Source organism: Nerophis ophidion, linkage group LG03 (genome assembly GCF_033978795.1).
Source record: "Nerophis ophidion isolate RoL-2023_Sa linkage group LG03, RoL_Noph_v1.0, whole genome shotgun sequence".
Lineage (NCBI taxonomy): Eukaryota > Metazoa > Chordata > Actinopteri > Syngnathiformes > Syngnathidae > Nerophis > Nerophis ophidion.
In genome coordinates this window covers 46,469,394-46,491,786 of record NC_084613.1, presented here as the reverse complement: position 1 = coordinate 46,491,786, position 22,393 = coordinate 46,469,394, and the positions used below count along the sequence as shown (strand labels likewise).

The 22,393-nt window shown below is 40.5% G+C and overlaps 1 protein-coding gene across 4 annotated transcripts in view; it reads left to right on the top strand.

Annotated features, from left to right (window-relative positions):
- The first annotated feature begins 260 nt into the window (after nt 1-260).
- crim1 (cysteine rich transmembrane BMP regulator 1 (chordin-like)) overlaps nt 261-22,393 on the top strand; it is a 110,652-nt gene continuing 88,519 nt past the window's right edge. For all 4 annotated transcript variants that reach the window (XM_061895397.1, XM_061895394.1, XM_061895395.1 and 1 more), the window contains exon 1: nt 261-756. In XM_061895397.1, the coding sequence (XP_061751381.1) occupies nt 447-756 (310 nt within the window). In that variant the 5' untranslated portion in view covers nt 261-446. The remainder of the gene's footprint in view (nt 757-22,393) is intronic.

The window sequence follows — 22,393 nt, the reverse complement described above, 5'->3', positions numbered from 1 at the left end:
ACGTGTTTCAGAGTCAATACAACTTCTTCTATAATGACTTATTTTCAATACCCAAACACAATGTTTTGGCACAAGTTGCACATGTGTGCTTTGTCGATGTTCTTTCCAACCTGAATGAAAATCACTTGCAGTCAAGCGACGTCATTGCGCAACAACCACGAGGTTTCTGTTCGCCGGTCCTCCCTTTCCTGTGATTGGTCGGTGCCGGTGTCAGTCACGGGGTGGGAGCACCGCTAATTTCTAAATGCCTGCTGTGTGTCAATTTGCCACTCAGTTTGCGTTACGGACTGAGGCTGTCAGCAGCAGCAGGTCACCGCCGAACTGTAAGAATCCCGCACTTATCTACCTCTGCTTTTGGAGCGCTGAAGTATTTCTGGTCGCCGTTGAACTTCCCAGAGGACTTTTTAAACTTTTTTTTTGGAGTCTTTCTTATTTTGGGGATTTTAATGAAGAAAATCATGTTGGGGAATTGGCCGGTCGTCCTGTTGATTGTGTTGTGTTTGATTGGCGTGCTGGAGGCTGACGAGTGCACGCCGTGTCACCTCCGGACCTGTCCCGTCAAGACGACACGAGGCTGCGACGACGGCCGGACCCCGGCCAAGGATCCATGCGGATGCTGTGAGCACTGTGCCCGGCTTGAGTGGGAGCCGTGCGGCGGACAGGACTGGAGCCTCGGCTACTGTTCCCTTGGGCTGACCTGCGCCTCTTTTAACTCCACAGAAGCTGCCGTCATCCCTGAAATTGGTGTTTGTAAGGGTGAGTGTGGGGTCCTACCAAATTATTTAATGTCTTATTATGGATGTAATGGTGGAAGGGTTGGTCATATGTTTTAGTGAGGAGGGTTAAGCTGCCATGGCTTGTCGCTGGGGGTGGTAACTGTAAAGCTGTGTTACTATTAGGGCTGCGAATCTTTGGGTGTCCCATGATTCGATTAAATATAGATTTGTGGGGTCGCGATTCGATTACAAATCGATTTTTATGATTCAACGCGATTCCCGATTAAAAGACGATATTTTTCCGATTTAAAACGATTCTGTATTCATTCAATACATAGGATTTCAGCAGGATCTACCCCAGTCTGCTGACATGCTACAAGAGTATTAGATTTAAATACAAAAGCTTTTATAATTGTAAAGGACAACGTTTTATCAACTGATTTGCAATATTGTAATAATAACTTAGATTTTTATATCGCGCTTTTCTAAACACTCAAAGCGCTCACAGACAAGTGGGACTCAACATTCATTCATACCTGGTGGTGGTAAGCTACTTCAGTAGCCACAGCTGCCCTGGGGTAGACTGGCGAAAGCGTGGCTGCCAGTTTGCGCCTAAGGCCCCTCCGACCACCACCACCTATCATTCATTCACCAGTGTGAGCGGCACCGGGGGCAAAGAGTGAAGTGTCCTGCCCAAGGACACAACGGCAGCGATTTTTGGATGTCAATAGGTGGGAAGCGAACCTGCAACCCTCAAGTTTCTGGCCGGCCGCTCTACCCACTACGCCATGCCGCCCCGTGTACATTTGTTTTAACTATTTAATGAACCAAAAATATGACTTATTTTATCTTTGTGAAAATATTGGACACAGTTTTTTGTCAAGCTTATGAGATGTGATGCAAGTGTAAGCTACTGTGACACTGTTCTTTTTTTTTTTAAATTGTTTTTATAAATGTCTCATGATAATGTCAATGAGGGATTTTTAAACACTGCTATGCTGAAATTATAACTAATATTGAAACTGTTGTTGATAATAATAATTTTTTTTTCACTACTTTTGGTTTGATGTGTGTCGTGTTTGTGTCTCCTCAATTGCTCTGTTTATTGCAGTTCTGAGTGCTACTGGGTCAGGTTTGGTTTTGGAATTGGATTGCATTGTTATGGTATTGCTGTGTAATGTTTTGTTGGATTGATAAAAAAAAAAAAAAAATAGAATCTTTAAAAATGACAATCAATTCCGAATCGCACGTGAGAATCGCGATTCAAATTCGAATCGACTTTTTTTCCCCACACCCCTAGTTACTATAGCAGGGGTAGGGAACCTATGGCTCTAGAGCCAGATGTGGCTCTTTTGATGACTGCATCTGGCTCTCAGATAAATCTTAGCTGGCATTGCTTAACATAGGTAAGGAATAATTCCGCTGATAATCACAGTGTTAAAAATAACGTTCAAAAGATAAGACATTCTCATGCATTTTAATCCAACCATCTATTTTCTATCGCACCTGTTAAAAAAGTCGCATTAATGGTAAGAATTATTAGGGTCCGCCCTGCAATGGCAAAGGACATCCATGTCCTTTGCCATGCAAGGACCCTATTGAATCTGTAACGTTTCTTATTATTATTAGGGTCCGCCCTGCAATGGCAAAGGACATCCATGTCCTTTGCCATGCAAGGACCCTATTGAATCTGCTGCGTTTTATTATTATTCTTTCTTTCTTTCTTCCGCACCGTCGCGCCCCAATTTCACCCTCTTAACATATTTCAAAACTCACCAAATTTGACACACACGTCGGTCTTTCATGCCTTCCCAACATATTAGGGAACCAAATCATAAAAATCAAAATTGCGCAATAGCGCCCCCTAGGAAGAAAAAAAAAAGAGACTGCTTGTAACTTCCGTTAGGAATGTCGTAGAGACATGAAACAAAAACCTCTATGTAGGTCTGACTTCGACCTAAATTTCATAATTGTATATTCTAGGGCAAAAATTTACAGAAATTTTGCAAAAACCCATTCAAAGCAAAATTTTCACAAAAAATGCTATTTTTGCCTCTTTGAGCTGTAATTTGACCCCCTTAGAATGCTTCAAAACTCACCAAACTTGGCAGACACATCAGGACTGGCAGAAATTGTGATTTAATGAAAAAAAAAAATCATAAAACTCAAAATTGCGCTCTACAAAATTTTTTGAATGAAACACAGAAAAAACTGCTTCTAGGAAGAAAACACAGACAAAACTGCTTGTAACTTCCGGTAGGAATGTCGGAAAGACATGAAACAAAAACTTCTATGTAGGTCTTACTTAGACCTACATTTTAATAATTGACAGCTAGCAGAAATAATCAACAGGAAGTTGGCAATCACCCCTTCAAAATAAAAGTTTTCGTGAAAACCCGTCACCTTTTTCAAATCGAAACTCCTCCCAGTGCGTTTGTCGTTTCGGCTTCAAACTTGCACAGGAGAGAGATTGAACCCTTTTAAAAAAAGTGGTCGGACAAAATTGTGATAAGTTTTAAGGGTTTGATTTTACGCGCCTTCAAAGACGCCCTGCGCAAAGTTTCCTAAAAAATGTCATTTTTGCCTCTTTGAGCTGTAATTTGACCCCCTTAAAATGCTTCAAAACTCACCAAACTTGGCACACACATCAGGACTGGCAACAATTGCGAGCTGATAAAAAAACCAAACTCCAAAACTCAAAATTGTGCTCTAGCGCCCCCTAGGAATACAACACAGACAAACTGCTCCTAGGAAGAAAACAAAGACAAAACTGCTTGTAACTTCCGGTAGGAATGTCGTAGAGACATGAAACAAAAACCACTATGTAGGTCTGACTTAGACCTACATTTGAATAATTAACATACTTTGGCAAAAATCAACAGGAAGCTAGATATTTTCACTTCAATACAACAACTGCATTACTTTCACAATGCATTAAATAGTGGCAGCAAGGCTTCTCCTGCCGTGGGGCTCGGGGACAGCAACCCAAGGCGCGTTCGCGCCTTCGCACCCTAATTTGACCCCCTTAACATGCTTCAAAACTCACCAAAATTGACACACACATCGGTATGGAGCAGCAGACCAACTTATTAAGCAACCAAACCCCAAAAATGAAAATTGCGCGCTAGCGCCCCCTAGGAAGAGACAAAAAACAGACTGCTTGTAACTTCCGTTAGGAATGTCGTAGAGACATGAAACAAAAACCTCTGTGTAGGTCTGACTAAGACCTACATTTCCAATAAAAAATGTCTATACCCAAAATCAACAGAAATTTTGCAAAAACTCATTCAAAGCAACATTTACGCAAAAAACGCTATTTTTGCCTCTTTGAGCTTTAATTTGACCCCCTTAAAGTGCTTCAAAACTCACCAAACTTGGCACACACATCAGGACTGGCAGAAATTGCGATCTAGTGAAAAAACCAAACCTTAAAACTCAAAATTGCGCTCTATTGCAATTTTTGACAAAAACACAGAAAAACTGCTCCTAGGAAGAGGAAACGGATAAAACTGCTTGTAACTTCTGTTAGGAACGTCGGACAGACATGAAACAAAAACCTCTATGTAGGTCTCACTTAGACCTACATTTTGATAGGTGGCATCTTTCAGTTAAAATCAACAGGAAGTTGGCAATTACCCCTTCAAAATAAAAGTTTTGTAAAAAGCCGTCACCTTTTTCCAGACAAAACTGCTTGTAACTTCTGTTAGGAATGTCGTAGAGACATGAAACAAAGACCTCTATGTTGGTCTGACTAAGATCGGGACTCGGGACACGGCGGCGGCGGCGGCGGTGGCGGCGGCCAACGGCGGACCCGACCAATGCTGCTTGCAGCTTTAATTATTATTATTCTTCCGCAACTTCGAACCCTAATTTGACCCACTGACCATGCTCCAAAACTCACCAAATTTGGCACACACATCGGTAAGGCTTGGCAAAAACACGTATTAAGCAACCAAACCCCAAAAATGAAAAATGCGCGCTAGCGCCCCCTACGAAAAAAAAAAAACAGACTGCTTGTAACTTCCGGTAGGAATGTCGTAGAGACATGAAACAAAATCCTCTATGTAGAACTGACCTAGACCTAAATTCCCCATCAGAAACTCCTATACCTAAAACCAACAGAAATTTTGCAAAACCCTTTCAAAGCAAAATTTTCGCCAAAAAACGCTATTTTTGCCTCTTTGAGCTGCAATTTGACCCCCTTAAAATGCTTCAAAACTCACCAAACTTGGCACACACATCAGGACTGGCAGAAATTGTGATCTAATGAAAAAAAAAAAAAAAAAATCTCAAAACTGTGCTCTAGCGCAATTTTTCAATAAAACACAGAAAAAACTGCTTCCAGGAAGAAACCACAGACAAAACTGCTTGTAACTTCGGGTAGGAATGCCGGAAAGACATGAAACAAAAACTTCTATGTAGGTCTCATTAAGACCTACATTTTAGTAATTGACAGCTAGCAGAAATAATCAACAGGAAGTTGGCAATTACCCCTTCAAAATAAAAGTTTTGTAAAAACCCGTCACCTTTTTCAAATCAAAACTCCTCCCAGTGCGTTTGTCGTTTCGGCTTCAAACTCGCACAGGAGAGAGATTGAACCCTTTTAAAAAAAGTGGTCGGACAAAATTGTGATAAGTTTTCCGGTTTTGATTTTACGCGCGTTCAAAGAACCCCTGCGCAAATTTTCCTAAAAAATGTCATTTTTGCCTATTTGAGCTGTAATTTGACCCCCTTAAAATGCTTCAAAACTCACCAAACTTGGCACACACATCAGGACTGGCAACAATTGCGAGCTAATGAAAAAACCAAACCCCAAAACTCAAAATTGTGCTCTAGCGCCCCCTAGGAATACAACACAGACAAACTGCTCCTAGGAAGAAAACAAAGACAAAACTGCTTGTAACTTCCGGTAGGAATGTCAAAGAGACATGAAACCAAAACCACTATGTAGGTCTGACCTAGACCTACATTTGAATAATTAACATACTTTAGCAAAAACCAACAGGAAGCTAGATATTTTCACTTCAATACAACAACTGCATTACTTTCACAATGCATTAAAGAGTGTCAGCAAGGCGCCTTCGACAGTGGGGATCGGGGACAGCAACCCAAGGTGCGCTCGCACCTTCGCACCCTAATTTGACCCCCTTAACATGCTTCAAAACTCACCAAAATTGACACACACATTGGTATGGAGCGGCAGACCAACATATTAAGCAACCAAACCCCAAAAATGAAAATTGCGCGCTAGCGCCCCCTAGTAAGAGACAAAACACAGACTGCTTGTAAATTCTGTTAGGAATGTCGTAGAGACATGAAACAAAGACCTCTATGGAGGTCTGACTAAGATCGGGACTCGGGACACGGCGGCGGCGGCGGCGGCCAACGCTGCTTGCAGCTTTAATTAGGGTCCGCCCTGCCTATGGCAAAGGACTCCACAGGAGTCCTTTGCCATAGGCAAGGACCCTATTGAATCTGCTCTGTTTTATTATTCTTCATTATTATTCTTTCTTCCGCAACGATACTCGCCAAAGCGCTGTATTTGACCCACTGACCATGCCTCAAAGCACACCAAAATTGACACACGCGTCGGTGAGGAGTTTCTCCCCAACATATTAGGGAGCCAAACCAGAAAAATCAAAATTGCGCTCTAGCGCCCCCTAGGAAAAAAAAAAAAAGAATTGCTTGTAACTTCCGGTAGGAATGTCGTAGAGACATGAAACAAAATCCTCTATGTAGAACTGACCTAGACCTAAATTCCCCATCAGAAACTCCTATACCTAAAATCAACAGAAATTTTGCAAAACCCTTTCAAAGCAAAATTTTTGCAAAAAATGCTATTTTTGCCTCTTTGAGCTGTAATTTGACCCCCTTAAAATGCTTCAAAACTCACCAAACTTGGCAGACACATCAGGACTGGCAGAAATTGTGATTTAATGAAAAAAAAAAATTCTAAAACTCAAAATTGCGCTCTACAAAATTTTTTGAATGAAACACAGAAAAAACTGCTTCTAGGAAGAAAACACAGACAAAACTACTTGTAACTTCCGGTAGGAATGTCGGAAAGACATGAAACAAAAACTTCTATGTAGGTCTTACTTAGACCTACATTTTAGTAATTGACAGCTAGCAGAAATAATCAACAGGAAGTTGGCAATTACCCCTTCAAAATAAAAGTTTTCGTGAAAACCCGTCACCTTTTTCAAATCGAAACTCCTCCCAGTGCGTTTGTCAGTTCGGCTTCAAACTCGCACAGGAGAGAGATTGAACCCTTTTAAAAAAAGTGGTCGGACAAAATTTTGATAAGTTGTCCGGTTTGGATTTTACGCGCGTTCAAAGAACCCCTGCGCAAATTTTCCTAAAAAATTTCATTTTTGCCTATTTGAGCTGTAATTTGACCCCCTTAAAATGCTTCAAAACTCACCAAACTTGGCACACACATCAGGACTGGCAACAATTGCGAGCTGATAAAAAAACCAAACCCCAAAACTCAAAATTGTGCTCTAGCGCCCCCTAGGAATACAACACAGACAAACTGCTCCTAGGAAGAAAACAAAGACAAAACTTCTTGTAACTTCCGGTAGGAATGTCAGAGAGACATGAAACAAAAACCACTATGTAGGTCTGACTTAGACCTACATTTGAATAATTAACATACTTTGGCAAAAATCAACAGGAAGCTTGATATTTTCACTTCAATACAACAACTGCCTTACTTTCACAATGCATTAAATAGTGGGACGAAGGCGTCTTAAGCCCTGGGGTTCGGGGACAGCAACCCAAGGCGCGCTCGCACCTTCGCACCCTAATTTGACCCCCTTAACATGCTTCAAAACTCACCAAAATTGACACACACATCGGTATGGAGCGGCAGACCAACTTATTAAGCAACCAAACCCCAAAAATGAAAATTGCACGCTAGCGCCCCCTAGGAAGAGACAAAAAACAGACTGCTTGTAACTTCCGTTAGGAATGTCGTAGAGACATGAAACAAAAACCTCTGTGTAGGTCTGACTTAGACCTACATTTCCAATAAACACTTCTGTACCTAAAATCAACAGGAAGTTGGCAAAAACCCCTTCAAAACAAAATTTTCGCAAAATATGCCTTTTTTGACTCTTTGAACTGAAATTTGACCCCCTTAAAATGCTTCAAAGTGCAAGTTAAAGCTATACAATGCCAAGCGAAAGCCATTTATCAACAACATCCAGAAACGCAAATCTATAATTTGACCCCCTTAACATGCTTCAAAACTCACCAAATTTTACACACACATCAGGAATGGTGAATATTGCGATCCAATAAAAAACCAAACCCCAAAAATGAAAATTGTGCTCTAGCTCCACCTAGGAAAAAACACTGACATAACTGCTTGTAAATTCTGTTAGGAATGTCGTAGAGTGATGAAATAAAAACGTCTATGTAGGTCTGACTAAGATCGGGACTCGGGACACGGCGGCGGCGGCGGCGGCCAACGGCGGACCCGACCAACGCTGCTTGCAGCTTTAATTATTATTATTATTATTATTCCGCCGCCTCTTTGAACCTTAATTTGACCCACTGACCATGCTCCAAAACTCACCAAATTTCACACACTCATCAGAACTGGCGAAAATTGCCATCTAATAAAAAAACCAAACCCGAAAAATGAAAAATGCGCTCTAGCGCCCCCTACGAAAATCAAAAAACAGATTGCTCGTAACTTCCGTTAGGAATGTCGTAGAGACATGAAACAAAATCCTCTATGTAGAACTGACCTAGACCTAAATTCCCCATCAGAAAGTCCTATACCTAAAATCAACAGAAATTTTGCTAAACCCTTTCAAAGCAAAATTTTCGCAAAAAATGCTAATTTTGCCTCTTTGAGCTGTAATTTGACCCCCTTAAAATGCTTCAAAACTCACCAAACTTGGCACACACATCAGGACTGGCAGAAATTGTGATCTAATGAAAAAAAAAAAAAAAAAATCTCAAAATTGTGCTCTAGCGCAATTTTTCAATAAAACACAGAAAAAACTGCTTCCAGGAAGAGAAAACAGACACAACTGCTTGTAACTTCGGGTAGGAATGTCGGAAAGACATGAAACAAAAACTTCTATGTAGGTCTCATTAAGACCTACATTTTAGTAATTCACAGCTAGCAGAAATAATCAACAGGAAGTTGGCAATTACCCCTTCAAAATAAAAGTTTTGTAAAAACCCGTCACCTTTTTCAAATCGAAACTCCTCCCAGTGCGTTTGTCGTTTCGGCTTCAAACTCGCACAGGAGAGAGATTGAACCCTTTTAAAAAAAGTGGTCGGACAAAATTGTGATAAGTTCTAAGGTTTTGATTTTACGCACCTTCAAAGAACCCCTGCGCAAATTTTCCCAAAAAATATCCTTTTTACCTCTTTGAGCTGTAATTTGACCCCCTTAAAATGCTTCAAAACTCACCAAACTTGGCACACACATCAGGACTGGCAACAATTGCGAGCTAATGAAAAAACCAAACCCCAAAACTCAAATTTGTGCTCTAGCGCCCCCTAGGAATACAACACAGACAATACCCTAATTTGACCCCCTTAACATGCTTCAAAACTCACCAAATTTGGCACACACATTGGTATGGAGCGGCAGACCAACTTATTAGGTAACCAAACCCCAAAAATAAAAATTGCGCGATAGCGCCCCCTAGGAAGATACAAAAAACAGACTGCTTGTAACTTCCGTTAGGAATGTCGTAGAGACATGAAACAAAAACCTCTGTGTAGGTCTGACTTAGACCTACATTTTGATAATTGGCATCTTTCAGTTAAAATCAACAGGAAGTTGCCAATTACCCCTTCAAAATAAAATTTTGTAAAAAGCCGTCACCTTTTTCCAGACAAAACTGCTTGTAAATTCTGTTAGGAATGTCGTAGAGTGATGAAACAAAGACCTCTATGTTGGTCTGACTAAGATCGAGACTCGGGACACGGCGGCGGCGGCGGCGGCCAACGGCGGACCCGACCAACGCTGCTTGCAGCTTTAATTATTAGGGTCCGCCCTGCCAGCAAAGGACTCTGTCCTTTGCCCTGGCAAGGACCCTATTGAATCTGCTGCGTTTTATTATTATTCTTTCTTTCTTCCGCACCGATACTCGCCTATGCGCTGTATTTTGACCCACTGACCATGCCTCAAAGCACACCAAATTTGACACACGCGTCGGTGAGGAGTTTCTTCCCAACATATTAGGGAGCCGAACCAGAAAAATCAAAATTGCGCTCTAGCGCCCCCTAGGAAAAGACAAAAAATAGATTGCTTGTAACTTCCGGTAGGAATGTCGTAGAGACATGAAACAAAATCCTCTATGTAGAACTGACCTAGACCTAAATTCCCCATCAGAAACTCCTATACCTAAAATCAACAGAAATTTTGCAAAACCCTTTCAAAGCAAAATTTTCGCCTAAAATGCTATTTTTGCCTCTTTGAGCTGTAATTTGACCCCCTTAAAATGCTTCAAAACTCACCAAACTTGGCAGACACATCAGGACTGGCAGAAATTGTGATCTAATGAAAAAAAAAATTTCTAAAACTCAAAATTGCGCTCTACAGAATTTTTGGAATGAAACACAGAAAAAACTGCTTCTAGGAAGAAAACACAGACAAAACTGCTTGTAACTTCCGGTAGGAATGTCGGAAAGACATGAAACAAAAACTTCTATGTAGGTCTTACTTAGACCTACATTTTAATAATTGACAGCTAGCAGAAAAAATCAACAGGAAGTTGGCAATTACCCCTTCAAAATAAAAGTTTTCGTGAAAACCCGTCACCTTTTTCAAATCAAAACTCCTCCCAGTGCGTTTGTCGTTTCGGCTTCAAACTTGCACAGGAGAGAGATTGAACCCTTTTAAAAAAAGTGGTCGGACAAAATTGTGATAAGTTTTCCGGTTTTGATTTTACGCGCGTTCAAAGAACCCCTGCGCAAATTTTCCTAAAAAATGTCATTTTTGCCTATTTGAGCTGTAATTTGACCCCCTTAAAATGCTTCAAAACTCACCAAACTTGGCACACACATCAGGACTGGCAACAATTGCGAGCTGATGAAAAAACCAAACTCCAAAACTCAAAAGTGTGCTCTAGCGCCCCCTAGGAATACAACACGGACAAACTGCTCCTAGGAAGAAAACAAAGACAAAACTGCTTATAACTTCCGGTAGGAATGTCAAAGAGACATGAAACAAAAACCACTATGTAGGTCTGACTTAGACCTACATTTGAATAATTGACATACTTTGGCAAAAATCAACAGGAAGCTAGATATTTTCACTTCAATACAACAACTGCATTACTTTCACAATGCATTAAATAGTGGGACGAAGGCGTCTTAAGCCCTGGGGCTCGGGGACAGCAACCCAAGGCGCACTCGCACCTTCGCACCCTAATTTGACCCCCTTAACATGCTTCAAAACTCACCAAAATTGACACACACATCGGTATGGAGCGGCAGACCAACTTATTAAGCAACCAAACCCCAAAAATTAAAATTGCAAGCTAGCGCCCCCTAGGAAGAGACAAAAAAGAGACTGCTTGTAACTTCCGTTAGGAATGTCGTAGAGACATGAAACGAAAACCTCTGTGTAGGTCTGACTAAGACCTACATTTCCAATTAAAAAGGTCTATACCCAAAATCAACAGAAATTTTGCTAAAACTCATTCAAAGCAAAATTTTCGCAAAAAACGCTATTTGTGCCTCTTTGAGCTTTAATTTGACCCCCTTAGAATGCTTCAAAACTCACCAAACTTGGCACACACATCAGGACTGGCAGAAATTGCAATCTAGTGAAAAAACCAAACCTTAAACCTCAAAATTGCGCTCTATTGCAATTTTTGAAAAAAACACAGAAAAACTGCTCCTAGGAAGAGGAAACGGATAAAACTGCTTGTAACTTCTGGTAGGAACGTCGGACAGACATGAAACAAAAACCTCTGTGTAGGTCTCACTTAGACCTACATTTTGATAGGTGGCATCTTTCAGTTAAAATCAACAGGAAGTTGGCAATTACCCCTTCAAAATAAAAGTTTTGTAAAAAGCCGTCACCTTTTTCCAGACAAAACTGCTTGTAACTTCTGTTAGGAATGTCGTAGAGACATGAAACAAAGACCTCTATGTTGGTCTGACTAAGATCGGGACTCGGGACACGGCGGCGGCGGCGGCGGCCAACGGCGGACCCGACCAACGCTGCTTGCAGCTTTAATTATTATTATTCTTCCGCAACTTTGAACCCTAATTTGACCCACTGACCATGCTCCAAAACTCACCAAATTTGGCACACACATCGGTAAGGCTTGGCAAAAACACGTATTAAGCAACCAAACCCCAAAAATGAAAAATGCGCGCTAGCGCCCCCTACGAAAAAAAAAAAACAGACTGCTTGTAACTTCCGGTAGGAATGTCGTAGAGACATGAAACAAAATCCTCTATGTAGAACTGACCTAGACCTAAATTCCCCATCAGAAACTCCTATACCTAAAATCAACAGAAATTTTGCAAAACCCTTTCAAAGCAAAATTTTCGCCAAAAAACGCTATTTTTGCCTCTTTGAGCTGCAATTTGACCCCCTTAAAATGCTTCAAAACTCACCAAACTTGGCACACACATCAGGACTGGCAGAAATTGTGATCTAATGAAAAAAAAAAAAAAAAAATCTCAAAATTGTGCTCTAGCGCAATTTTTCAATAAAACACAGAAAAAACTGCTTCCAGGAAGAAACCACAGACAAAACTGCTTGTAACTTCGGGTAGGAATGCCGGAAAGACATGAAACAAAAACTTCTATGTAGGTCTCATTAAGACCTACATTTTAGTAATTGACAGCTAGCAGAAATAATCAACAGGAAGTTGGCAATTACCCCTTCAAAATAAAAGTTTTGTAAAAACCCGTCACCTTTTTCAAATCGAAACTCCTCCCAGTGCGTTTGTCGTTTCGGCTTCAAACTCGCACAGGAGAGAGATTGAACCCTTTTAAAAAAAGTGGTCGGACAAAGTTGTGATAAGTTCTAAGGTTTTGATTTTACGCGCCTTCAAAGAACCCCTGCGCAAATTTTCCCAAAAAATATCCTTTTTACCTCTTTGAGCTGTAATTTGACCCCCTTAAAATGCTTCAAAACTCACCAAACTTGGCACACACATCAGGACTGGCAGAAATTGCGATCTAATGAAAAAACCAAACCTCAAAACTCAAATGTGTGCTCTAGCGCCCCCTAGGAATACAACACAGACAATACCCTAATTTGACCCCCTTAACATGCTTCAAAACTCACCAAACTTGGCACACACATCAGGACTGGCAACAATTGCAAGCTAATGAAAAAACCAAACCTCAAAACTCAAATGTGTGCTCTAGCGCCCCCTAGGAATACAACACAGACAATACCCTAATTTGACCCCCTTAACATGCTTCAAAACTCACCAAACTTGGCACACACATCAGGACTGGCAACAATTGCGATCTAATGAAAAAACCAAACCTCAAAACTCAAATGTGTGCTCTAGCGCCCCCTAGGAATACAACACAGACAATACCCTAATTTGACCCCCTTAACATGCTTCAAAACTCACCAAATTTGACACACACATTGGTATGGAGCGGCAGACCAACTTATTAGGTAACCAAACCCCAAAAGGCGGCGGCGGCGGCCAACGGCGGACCCGACCAACGCTGCTTGCAGCTCTATGTTGGTCTGACTAAGATCGGGACTCGGGACACGGCGGCGGCGGCGGCGGCCAACGGCGGACCCGACCAACGCTGCTTGCAGCTTTAATTATATTTATTATTGGTTAGCTTTAGAATAAGTGAATTATATTGTGAAGTGAATTATATACAGTATATATAGCACTTTTTCTCTAGTGACTCAAAGCGTTTAACATTGTGAAACCCAATATCTAAGTTACATTTAAACCAGTGTGTGTGGCACTGGGAGCAGGTGGGTAAAGTGTCTTGCCCAAGGACACAACGGCAGTGACTAGGATGGCGGAAGCGGGGATTGAACCTGGAACCCTCAAGTTGCTGGCACGGCCACTCTACCATCCAAGATGTACCGCCCCAATAACAATGTTATTAAAAAGAATAAAAGACTTATTATTCTCTAAAAATGTTAGTCTTACTTACAAGTGCACACGTTTAATTGTATTCAGTGTTAAAAAATATTATATGGCTCTCACGGAAATACGTTTTAAAATATATGGCTTTCATGGCTCTCTCGGCCAAAAAGGTTCCCGACCCCTGTACTATAGTATAGACTTGACTATTTTAGTCTTACAGTTACATTTAGTGTTAATTTATCAGCAATAAGGGAATTATACAATACAACCTAATTTAAGAATTTACTGTAATTTCACTCTCAGAGAGACAATAACATTTCTGTAACTGTAGTACATTTTTTGTATGAATGTTCACTCTTAAGTACAAAACTGATCTTGAAGTGGCCAGAAGTATGCATTTACACTACCAGAAGGGATGAAAGGTGACATGAGGTAAAAAGGTGTAACATGCATTGCAACTGTACCCTGGTGTTCAAAATGTGGCCCAGGGGCTCGAGTTTTGTTGGCCTGCAGCATATTGACAAAATAAAATAAAAAAAATAACAACAAATACAAATGTCAGGAAAAAAAAAAACAGGAAAAAGCAGAAAAGTTCATACAAAAAGCTAAAAATAATGCGATCTGTAACACAAATACATTTTTGTTTTTTGAAGATACAGTTTATGTCTGTTAGCATTTGTTTTGTAAAATACAATATCAAAATGGCCCGCTGCATGCCATGACTTCAGTATATGGCCGTTGGTGGAAAAAATTTGCACACCCTGGTTTAGCTCATAGACAATACGTATTATTACCAGAATTTCATGTATTCTATACTGGGGGTAGTGTAATTATATTTAAGGCATTTGAAGTCATTATCAATAATATTAATTATGATAATTTTTTTTGCCACCATCTCTATTCTATTAACTTTTATTCATTATTTTTGTTTTATTGTCACTTTTATTCTTCAACATTTTACTTACTTTGTATTGAGCATCTATTCTCTTTAATTGTGGCTTTAAACAAACATTTACATTATTCTGGCACTATACCAGCTGTTTTTAATGATGTAATAACATCTATCGCTTATCTTGTTCAATAATCGAGTAGTCTGATAACAAATACTTTTTAGCTTCAATGCATATTTTAGGGAAATAGTTGAAATAAACAATTTTTACATGTAGAGTCTAGTAGTTATGCTTATGGGGCAGAAATGATCTCTTAAAGGAAGCTTGTTTGTCAGGGTATAGCCTGATTTGCAATGCCAGTCCTATGCAAGCTGTAGTAGCTGAGTGAGTATTCACCTGCTGCCTGTCAGTATGGAGCAGGTCCACAGCTCTGGACTACAAAGGCCAACATGCAAGTCATGTTCTGCTGCTTTTTCTTCTTGAGGTCTGAGTTACTTTCCGCTGTAGAGAATGTTAATTCATTTGCAAATTGGATTACAGGCACTTGAACTTTGAAAGGTTTCAATTATCAGATTCAATTGAGATGGGACAAAGATGATCAGTCCATTCAGTTGAAAATTGGAGTACATGTTGTGCTGGCTTACTGTTGTGTAGTACTGATGTGCTCATTCGGGGTTGCCCTTCTACAACTTTGTGAGCTTCAAATACATGTGTTGGGGTGTCTGGTTCCCCACACAGTGAATGAAGTAGCAAAGGCAAACGAACAGACTCTCCACCTGCATTGTGTCCGGCCTGCTTGAACTGAAGAGGACTGACAGCTCTGTGTGTGTCTGCTACCCTTGACCTCACCCCCTCGTCATTAGGTTGGTCGAACTCAGGATTCTGCAGGACATATCAGGGGTCTCAATCCCCAGGCCATCCCAGGAGACCCTGCTCCTGACGATACCTTACAAACATTTTGGGTTGGTGTCTGGAGGACGTCTAGTAAACAAATGAATAGGTTTGGAAAGACCTAATGGCTCTCCTGATTGAGCCGTCGTAGCTCTGGTCCTCTGACTCCAGGGGCCTCGCAGCATACTGCTGACCCTTAAGTGACACACGCATACATGCAGCCAGAGGGTAAATCAACACCTCACTGTGGGTTTTCAGGGGCCACAGTAGGCAGGCTGCTGGAGACTGATCCCAGATTTCCCTCCTCAAGCTCCAAAGGTCTTAAAGTGATTAGACCTGCAATCAGGGCAAAGGGGTAAATGTTTCCACTTTCTGATCCCCTTCTTTTCTGGACCCTCATTTGGTTTTCCTGGGTGGTCAAAACAAGAATGTTACAGTGCATGTGATGCTTGAGAAGGACTGCCTTTTAATCTGCTGTCTTACATCAGTTTGACATGTTACAAAACAAAAAACATGCCGTTAAGGGGACGCTGCCATTGAATTATGCTAAAAAAAACTGGTTTTGACTGGCTAAGACTTAATTACATGTTTTCCTGAAGGTCTTAATAAACATAAGCAATTGCATTAGCCTAAGAAAAATGTTGCTCGGAAAAAGAAGAGTACTTTAGATAAATTGTCTACACAGACTGCAGACCAACTATGTAAAATATGTGAATGAAATGTTGCCTCTTCAGTTTGCATGCTGTCTCTTGAGTATAGAGTTACATGCTTCAAAGGAAAGCCATCAGTACCGCTTTACTTATCAAGCAGGTGAAAATCATTCAGTACATGCTGCTTGATGATTTGTTTGGATGTTCTCATGTCCTCCTACATCAACTTAGCATAGCTTGTACCAGAATGCCTGTCTTACACGGACACTATGTCCAGCGGCCTCCTTCACATACCTTCTCCCTTCCTCTGGTATTATCAAATGTTTCAAAGACTTCCTTTTTAGCTCCCTATCAGCCAGAGGGCCTCTAGAGGACAGCTTTCCCATCCCAATTGTGGATGCCAAGACAAGCAGTCTGAGTGGCTGAGAGAGGGATCCCCCAGGGATGAGCCACGGGCCTTGGCCCGAGCCATGCCAGGCAAGATCCTAGATAACCAGGTCAGACTAGACTGTGGTCAGGCAAGGCAGATATCAGCTCTACATAAACAATATTCAGTCTTTCATTGACTCCTTCCCTTTGCCCTTCTCTACGTGCCATAACCAACCCCCCCCCCCTTTTTGGTAAAAATAAACCAGAGTAAAGGGATTTTGGTTTGGTTTATTAAAAATGTCCCTTTTACTGGCTGTCTGAGAGAGCTATTAGCAACACAGACAAACCCAAGTTAAATTAAGGTAACCATGTCTCAATTTGCAGTTCATCACTTAGGAATCAACATTACCATTCAATGCTTGAGGAAACTTTGTTTATGATCCCAATTACAATTAGTCAAGCCATTTTTCCTTCACTTTTTCACCTATATTGGATACATATAAGTGTTTGATGTGTTTCTTGTTAATTTAAAGGGAACCTAAAATGATTTTAGTCTCCATTAAAAATAAATACATGTAAATAAATAAGTATTAGTCTAGATATGGATAGATAGATGGATAGGGACGGCGTGGTGCAGTTGGGAGAGTGGCCGTGCGTAACCCGAGGGTCCCTGGTTCAATCCCCACCTAGTACCAACCTCGTCACGTCCGTTGTGTCCTGAGCAAGACACTTCACCCTTGCTCCTAATGGGTGCTGGTTAGCGCCTTGCATGGCAACTCCCTCCATCAGTGTGTGAAAGTGTGTGTGAATGGGTGAATGTGGAAATAGTGTCAAAGCGCTTTGAGTACCTTGAAGGTAGAAAAGCGCTATACAAGTACAACCCATTTACCATTTATATGTATTGGTGACAAGAGGTACAAAATGGATTAATGGCTATGCTTTGGTGGAAATTTTGCTCCATAGTCAGTTTTATTACCCGCTTTTTAAGAGTCTGCAAGTAGTTTGTGGAGGGGTCCCTAGATTGCAAATAAAACCAAACCCCACCCTTTCCAAAAATACAATGTATTTTCTGAAAATTTACACTGTTTAAATATGTACACATGTACATAAGTATTCACAGCCTTTGCTCAATCCTTTGTTATTGCACCGTTGGCATCAATTACTGCCTCAAGTCTTTTTGAATTTGATGCCACAAGCTTGGCACACCCATCTTTGGGCAGTTTCACCCATTCTGCTTTGCAGCAGCTCTCAAGCTCCATCAGTTTGGATGGGAAGCGTTGATTTTCATCCAGGATGTCTCTGTACATTTCTGCATTAATGTTTCCTTCTATCCTGCCACCCCCATGCTTCACTGTAGGGATGGTATTGATCTGGTGATTAGCGTTGCGGTTTTCTCTAAACATGATGCACGGCATTTACATCAAAGAGTTCAAACTTTGTCTCATCAGACCACAGAATTTTGTTTCTCATAATCGGGAGTATTTCAGGTGCATGTTGGCAACGTTGTTATTAAGAAGTGGCTTTTGTCTGACCAATACACCAAACAGGCCTGATTGGATTTCTGCAGGGATGGTAGTCCTTCTGGAAGGTTCACCTCTCTCCACAGAGGAATGTTGTAGCTCTGACAGAGTAACCATCAGGTTCTTTGTCAACGCGACATAGTACGCATGCGTGGAATATGCGCACGTCGCAGTCACCTCCAGTGTTGCTTTGTGTGCAAGTTCTTAAATTTAACTTATCTGAACAATATCCAGTCTTGTGGTATTTCAATTAACTGGAATCCAGTGTGCTGTGGGACCCTATTGTAGTGAATCAGAACTGAGCCATCATGAATTAATCACATCTTTATTGGACACGCGAAAGTATATATTGTGATTAAGAACATTTTACATCAATCAATCTAGATCTAGATATCTGGTCAGGACACTCCTCACTCTTTTGCTTTCACCTTCATTGTCCATTCGTTTTTGGTGACTTTATGGACTCTGGACCAAGATTTTGAGTCCGCGACATACATGGCGGACAATATCTGATACAGTCTGCTTATCCAGTCTAAAAGCATTCTCCGCTTTCCGTAGTCTTCCCTCGACGGCCAGGTAATACAAAGCGCACGCTACTTTTTTTAAAATCACATTCACGGGAGCCTGCATTCTCGTTGTCTCTCCTTCGACAAATGGAAAAGTTTTTCGGTAAGTAGAATCACAGCTGACCTGGACATTTGAAAGTTCTCTTGCCGTCTAAGACGTGTTGTATCCAAAATAGCTGCAATCGCTTTCACTCAAGGTATTCATGTGATTTCCACTAGCATCTGTACAGAGGGAAGGAGAAACACTGGCCTTTCTGGATGATTCGCCTCCATGTTTCCAGTGGTTAGCTCCGAGTTACGAAACTGCCTTATTTTGAAGCTGGCTGTGGCGCGTTCTTCATGACATCACTTCATGTGTGGGGCGTGTTCTTTCTTGCGTCACTTCCTCTCTGAACACACTTTGTAAACGTTCAATGAGTCCGTACAAAGCTAAGAGCCGGAGATTCAAGAAATACACCGCGCACTTGCCGTGTAAAAAAATATCCGAAGAGGGGCACCTTAAACGATATTTTAGCGTGGCTGAAACGGAGCTTATGCTAAATAATTATTCGTTCAAGGGGTTATCCAGCTTCGTGTAGACATAGCCAGAGATGAATGGGGCAATGTACAGAGACATACTGGATGGAAACCAAAGCTTCTTATCCAATCTGATGCCGTTTGAGAGGTACTGCAAAGAGGAATGGGTGAAACTGCCCAAAGATAGGTGTGCCAAGCTTGTGGCATCGTATTGAAAAAGACTTAGGGCTGTAATTACTGCTAAAGGTGCATCAACAAAGCATTGAGCAAAGGCTGTGAATACTTTACATACTGTAAATAGTTACTTACTTAGTACATGGGATTTTCTATACATTTTTAATGTAAGTTGCAAAAAAAAATATTGTCAGTAGAATTAGGAAATTATTTTGTAAAACGATTTATTCCATTTTGGAATAAGGCTGCAACATAACAAAATGGATGTACTTTATCTTGAATTGTTCACTACTTATTTTTTTCCAGACACAGTCAAAAAAGAACTTCATAAACATCATATAGATTCACATGGTCACAAAATTAGGTGCACCCGCACAGTCTTTGATAGATTCAGTGTAAAAACAGCTGCTTTTAGCATTTGTCATCTCATGTCACACTTTGATGTTGTTGTGCGCATACCAAGAATAGATGAAAATATTACTTTATTTTACCTTTTTTTGTGTTTTCGTCACAGCCTGAATCAGAGGGCGAAAGCTTTACATACATGTCCAAATAAGTACACAACATAGCCAGACAGAAAACCCCCACGAACAGAGGCATGCAAGACTAGGGATGATGTCCGAAACCGCTTCTCCCGGTTGTTCGATAAGAAAAGAACCGATTCTATGGACTCGAATCCCTTTTTGAGAACCGGTTCCCGTTATTGAGGCCACTACAGTAAAGAAAAAGAGTTGGTTCTTTATCCGAATCCCGTCCCACAGGAAATGCCCTGCGGGACATCACAGTAAATGACGTAGCTCAGTAGGCGGCAGATATACAGCAAAACTAATGGACCGAAAAAGAAACGCCTCAAGGTTCGGCATCAATTTCCCCAAAAATACGACGACGAAACGGCAATATATAATTATTGCCAGGCTCTCATGTAAGGGGGTTGTACAACAAGCATGTTGAAACATGTTCAGGCCGCACATAACCTGAACGTTCGAGAACCATGGCATGTCTTCGACACGTGGAGAAGCAGCGACAGAGATGACGAAGCACGCCCCTCTTCTTCTGCAGTTCCAGTGATAGTGCTGGTGAGTAACTAACATTAACTATTGCCGGTTAATTTCTGTATTTGCTCACTTGTGGCCTTTAGGCTAATATAACGTTACCTCTGTCAACCAGGACTGCAGTTATGTTAGCTAGACTAGCGTTACCTAAGCATTGTCAGTAGCTAACGTTAACGTTAGCCTTTTTGTATGTGTCTGATAACGTTAACAGTATCTTGTAGCCCACACCACTCCAGAGTTTGCAGGTATTTCTAATAATCTAGTGCTTTCTTTCTTTCTTTCTTTAGTTTATTTCGTACATGAACACACTTACAGCATAACACCACAGTTTCACATCATTTCACTTTACATTATGTCCGAAAAGGAGTAGGAAGAAGTAAAGCTTATTTAATCCTACCCCTTTCCCACTTCAGAGCGTTTACAAATATATACATCATCTAATTATCTTTTTTATAAAAAATAACATATGTAAATTAGTATTTACAACAGTTTTGTAATATGTAATTAATTAATTCAGTCATTGTTAATATACTGAAATGAAAAATATCTTATTTTCAACAAAGTTGAAAGTATTTCTCATAATTCTTCTTTGTACTTTGTAAGCACAATTAATTTGAACAACCTCTTAAAGTGGATCATATCAGTACAATGTTTAACTTCATTACTTAATCCAGTCCATCATTTAATTCCACATACAGATACGCTAAAGACTTAATAACAGACACCCTGGTCTTCACATTCAGCTAATTTCCCCCCAAATTCTATGCTATATCTGTCCCTCATTTTCCCTCCAGGACAAGCACGTGCAGTCATTCCTGGAGGAGGCCACACTGATAGACCCCAGAAGATTAAGATACCGACTGGAGGAGGATGTCGTGAAACCTATCTGTGTGTCCAAGCTAGTTCTACGCCAAGTGAACATGTTTTTTCCACCGCTGGCGACACGATTAGCTAAGAGAGGGTCGACTTGATCTTGAAAAAGCAGACATGCTCATTTTTTGGAAGAAGAATTGTTGATTGATGACTGTGGCGTACTTAGTGTCATAGTGTGTGCAGTTAGTACAGTATGTTCCAATAGCAGCAGATGTGCACTTTTTGTAGAGCTGTATTATTTTCAGGTTTGTGCCCAAGGGACTGATTTTATTTAACACTATTATAATTAGTATTAGACTATTATAAACAACCTGTCACTATAAGTGATCACAGAGACAGGTTTTTTTTGTGTTAATGCATATACTGTATTTGTTTTTCTGAAAACTTAATATACTTTGGGTAACAGTCAATATGTATTTATTTTATTTTTTGGGGGGGTAACAGTCAATATTTATTTATTTATTGTATTATTATTTTTTCTTATAAAATAAAAGCAAGCTTTTGTTAAACCAAATATTGCGTGTTTTTTTCCATATACAACAACCTATTTGAATTCAATAAGAGAATTGATAAGCAATCGGTTCGATAAGAGGATTCGATAATGGGCTCGAACTCAATTTATTTTCAAATATCATCCCTATGCAAGACTTTGTACAAGCTCACTACAAATTTCATTAACCTCATGATATGATGCTTTGGCATTAGTAAACATGACTATCTAATATTGCAACAACAGAAAAGAAGTCAGAAAAAGCCCAGAATGTGAAAATGATCAAATGTGCCGTTTAAGTAAACTCAATGTAGTTTTTCCCCAACAGGATTCTTAATATTTGCTGCTACTTTCCCGGTATGTTATAGAGACAAATGCTCGAGACGTATAATAAGCTCTAATCGTTCTTCACCATGGTTCTAATGAGGCATGCTTGGGAAAGTGTCACAGTTTGTCTCATCCTGTTTATGTCGTTGCCACTCTTGCTGATCTTTGACAACTATGAAGAAGAGTAATTTGCTATATGCGCTGGTGTTTAGTCATGCATGCATGTGAAAGGAATACTATGGCTAATGTGTATATGATGGTGGCTATTCAGCAATTGAGCCCCCTGGCCACTGTG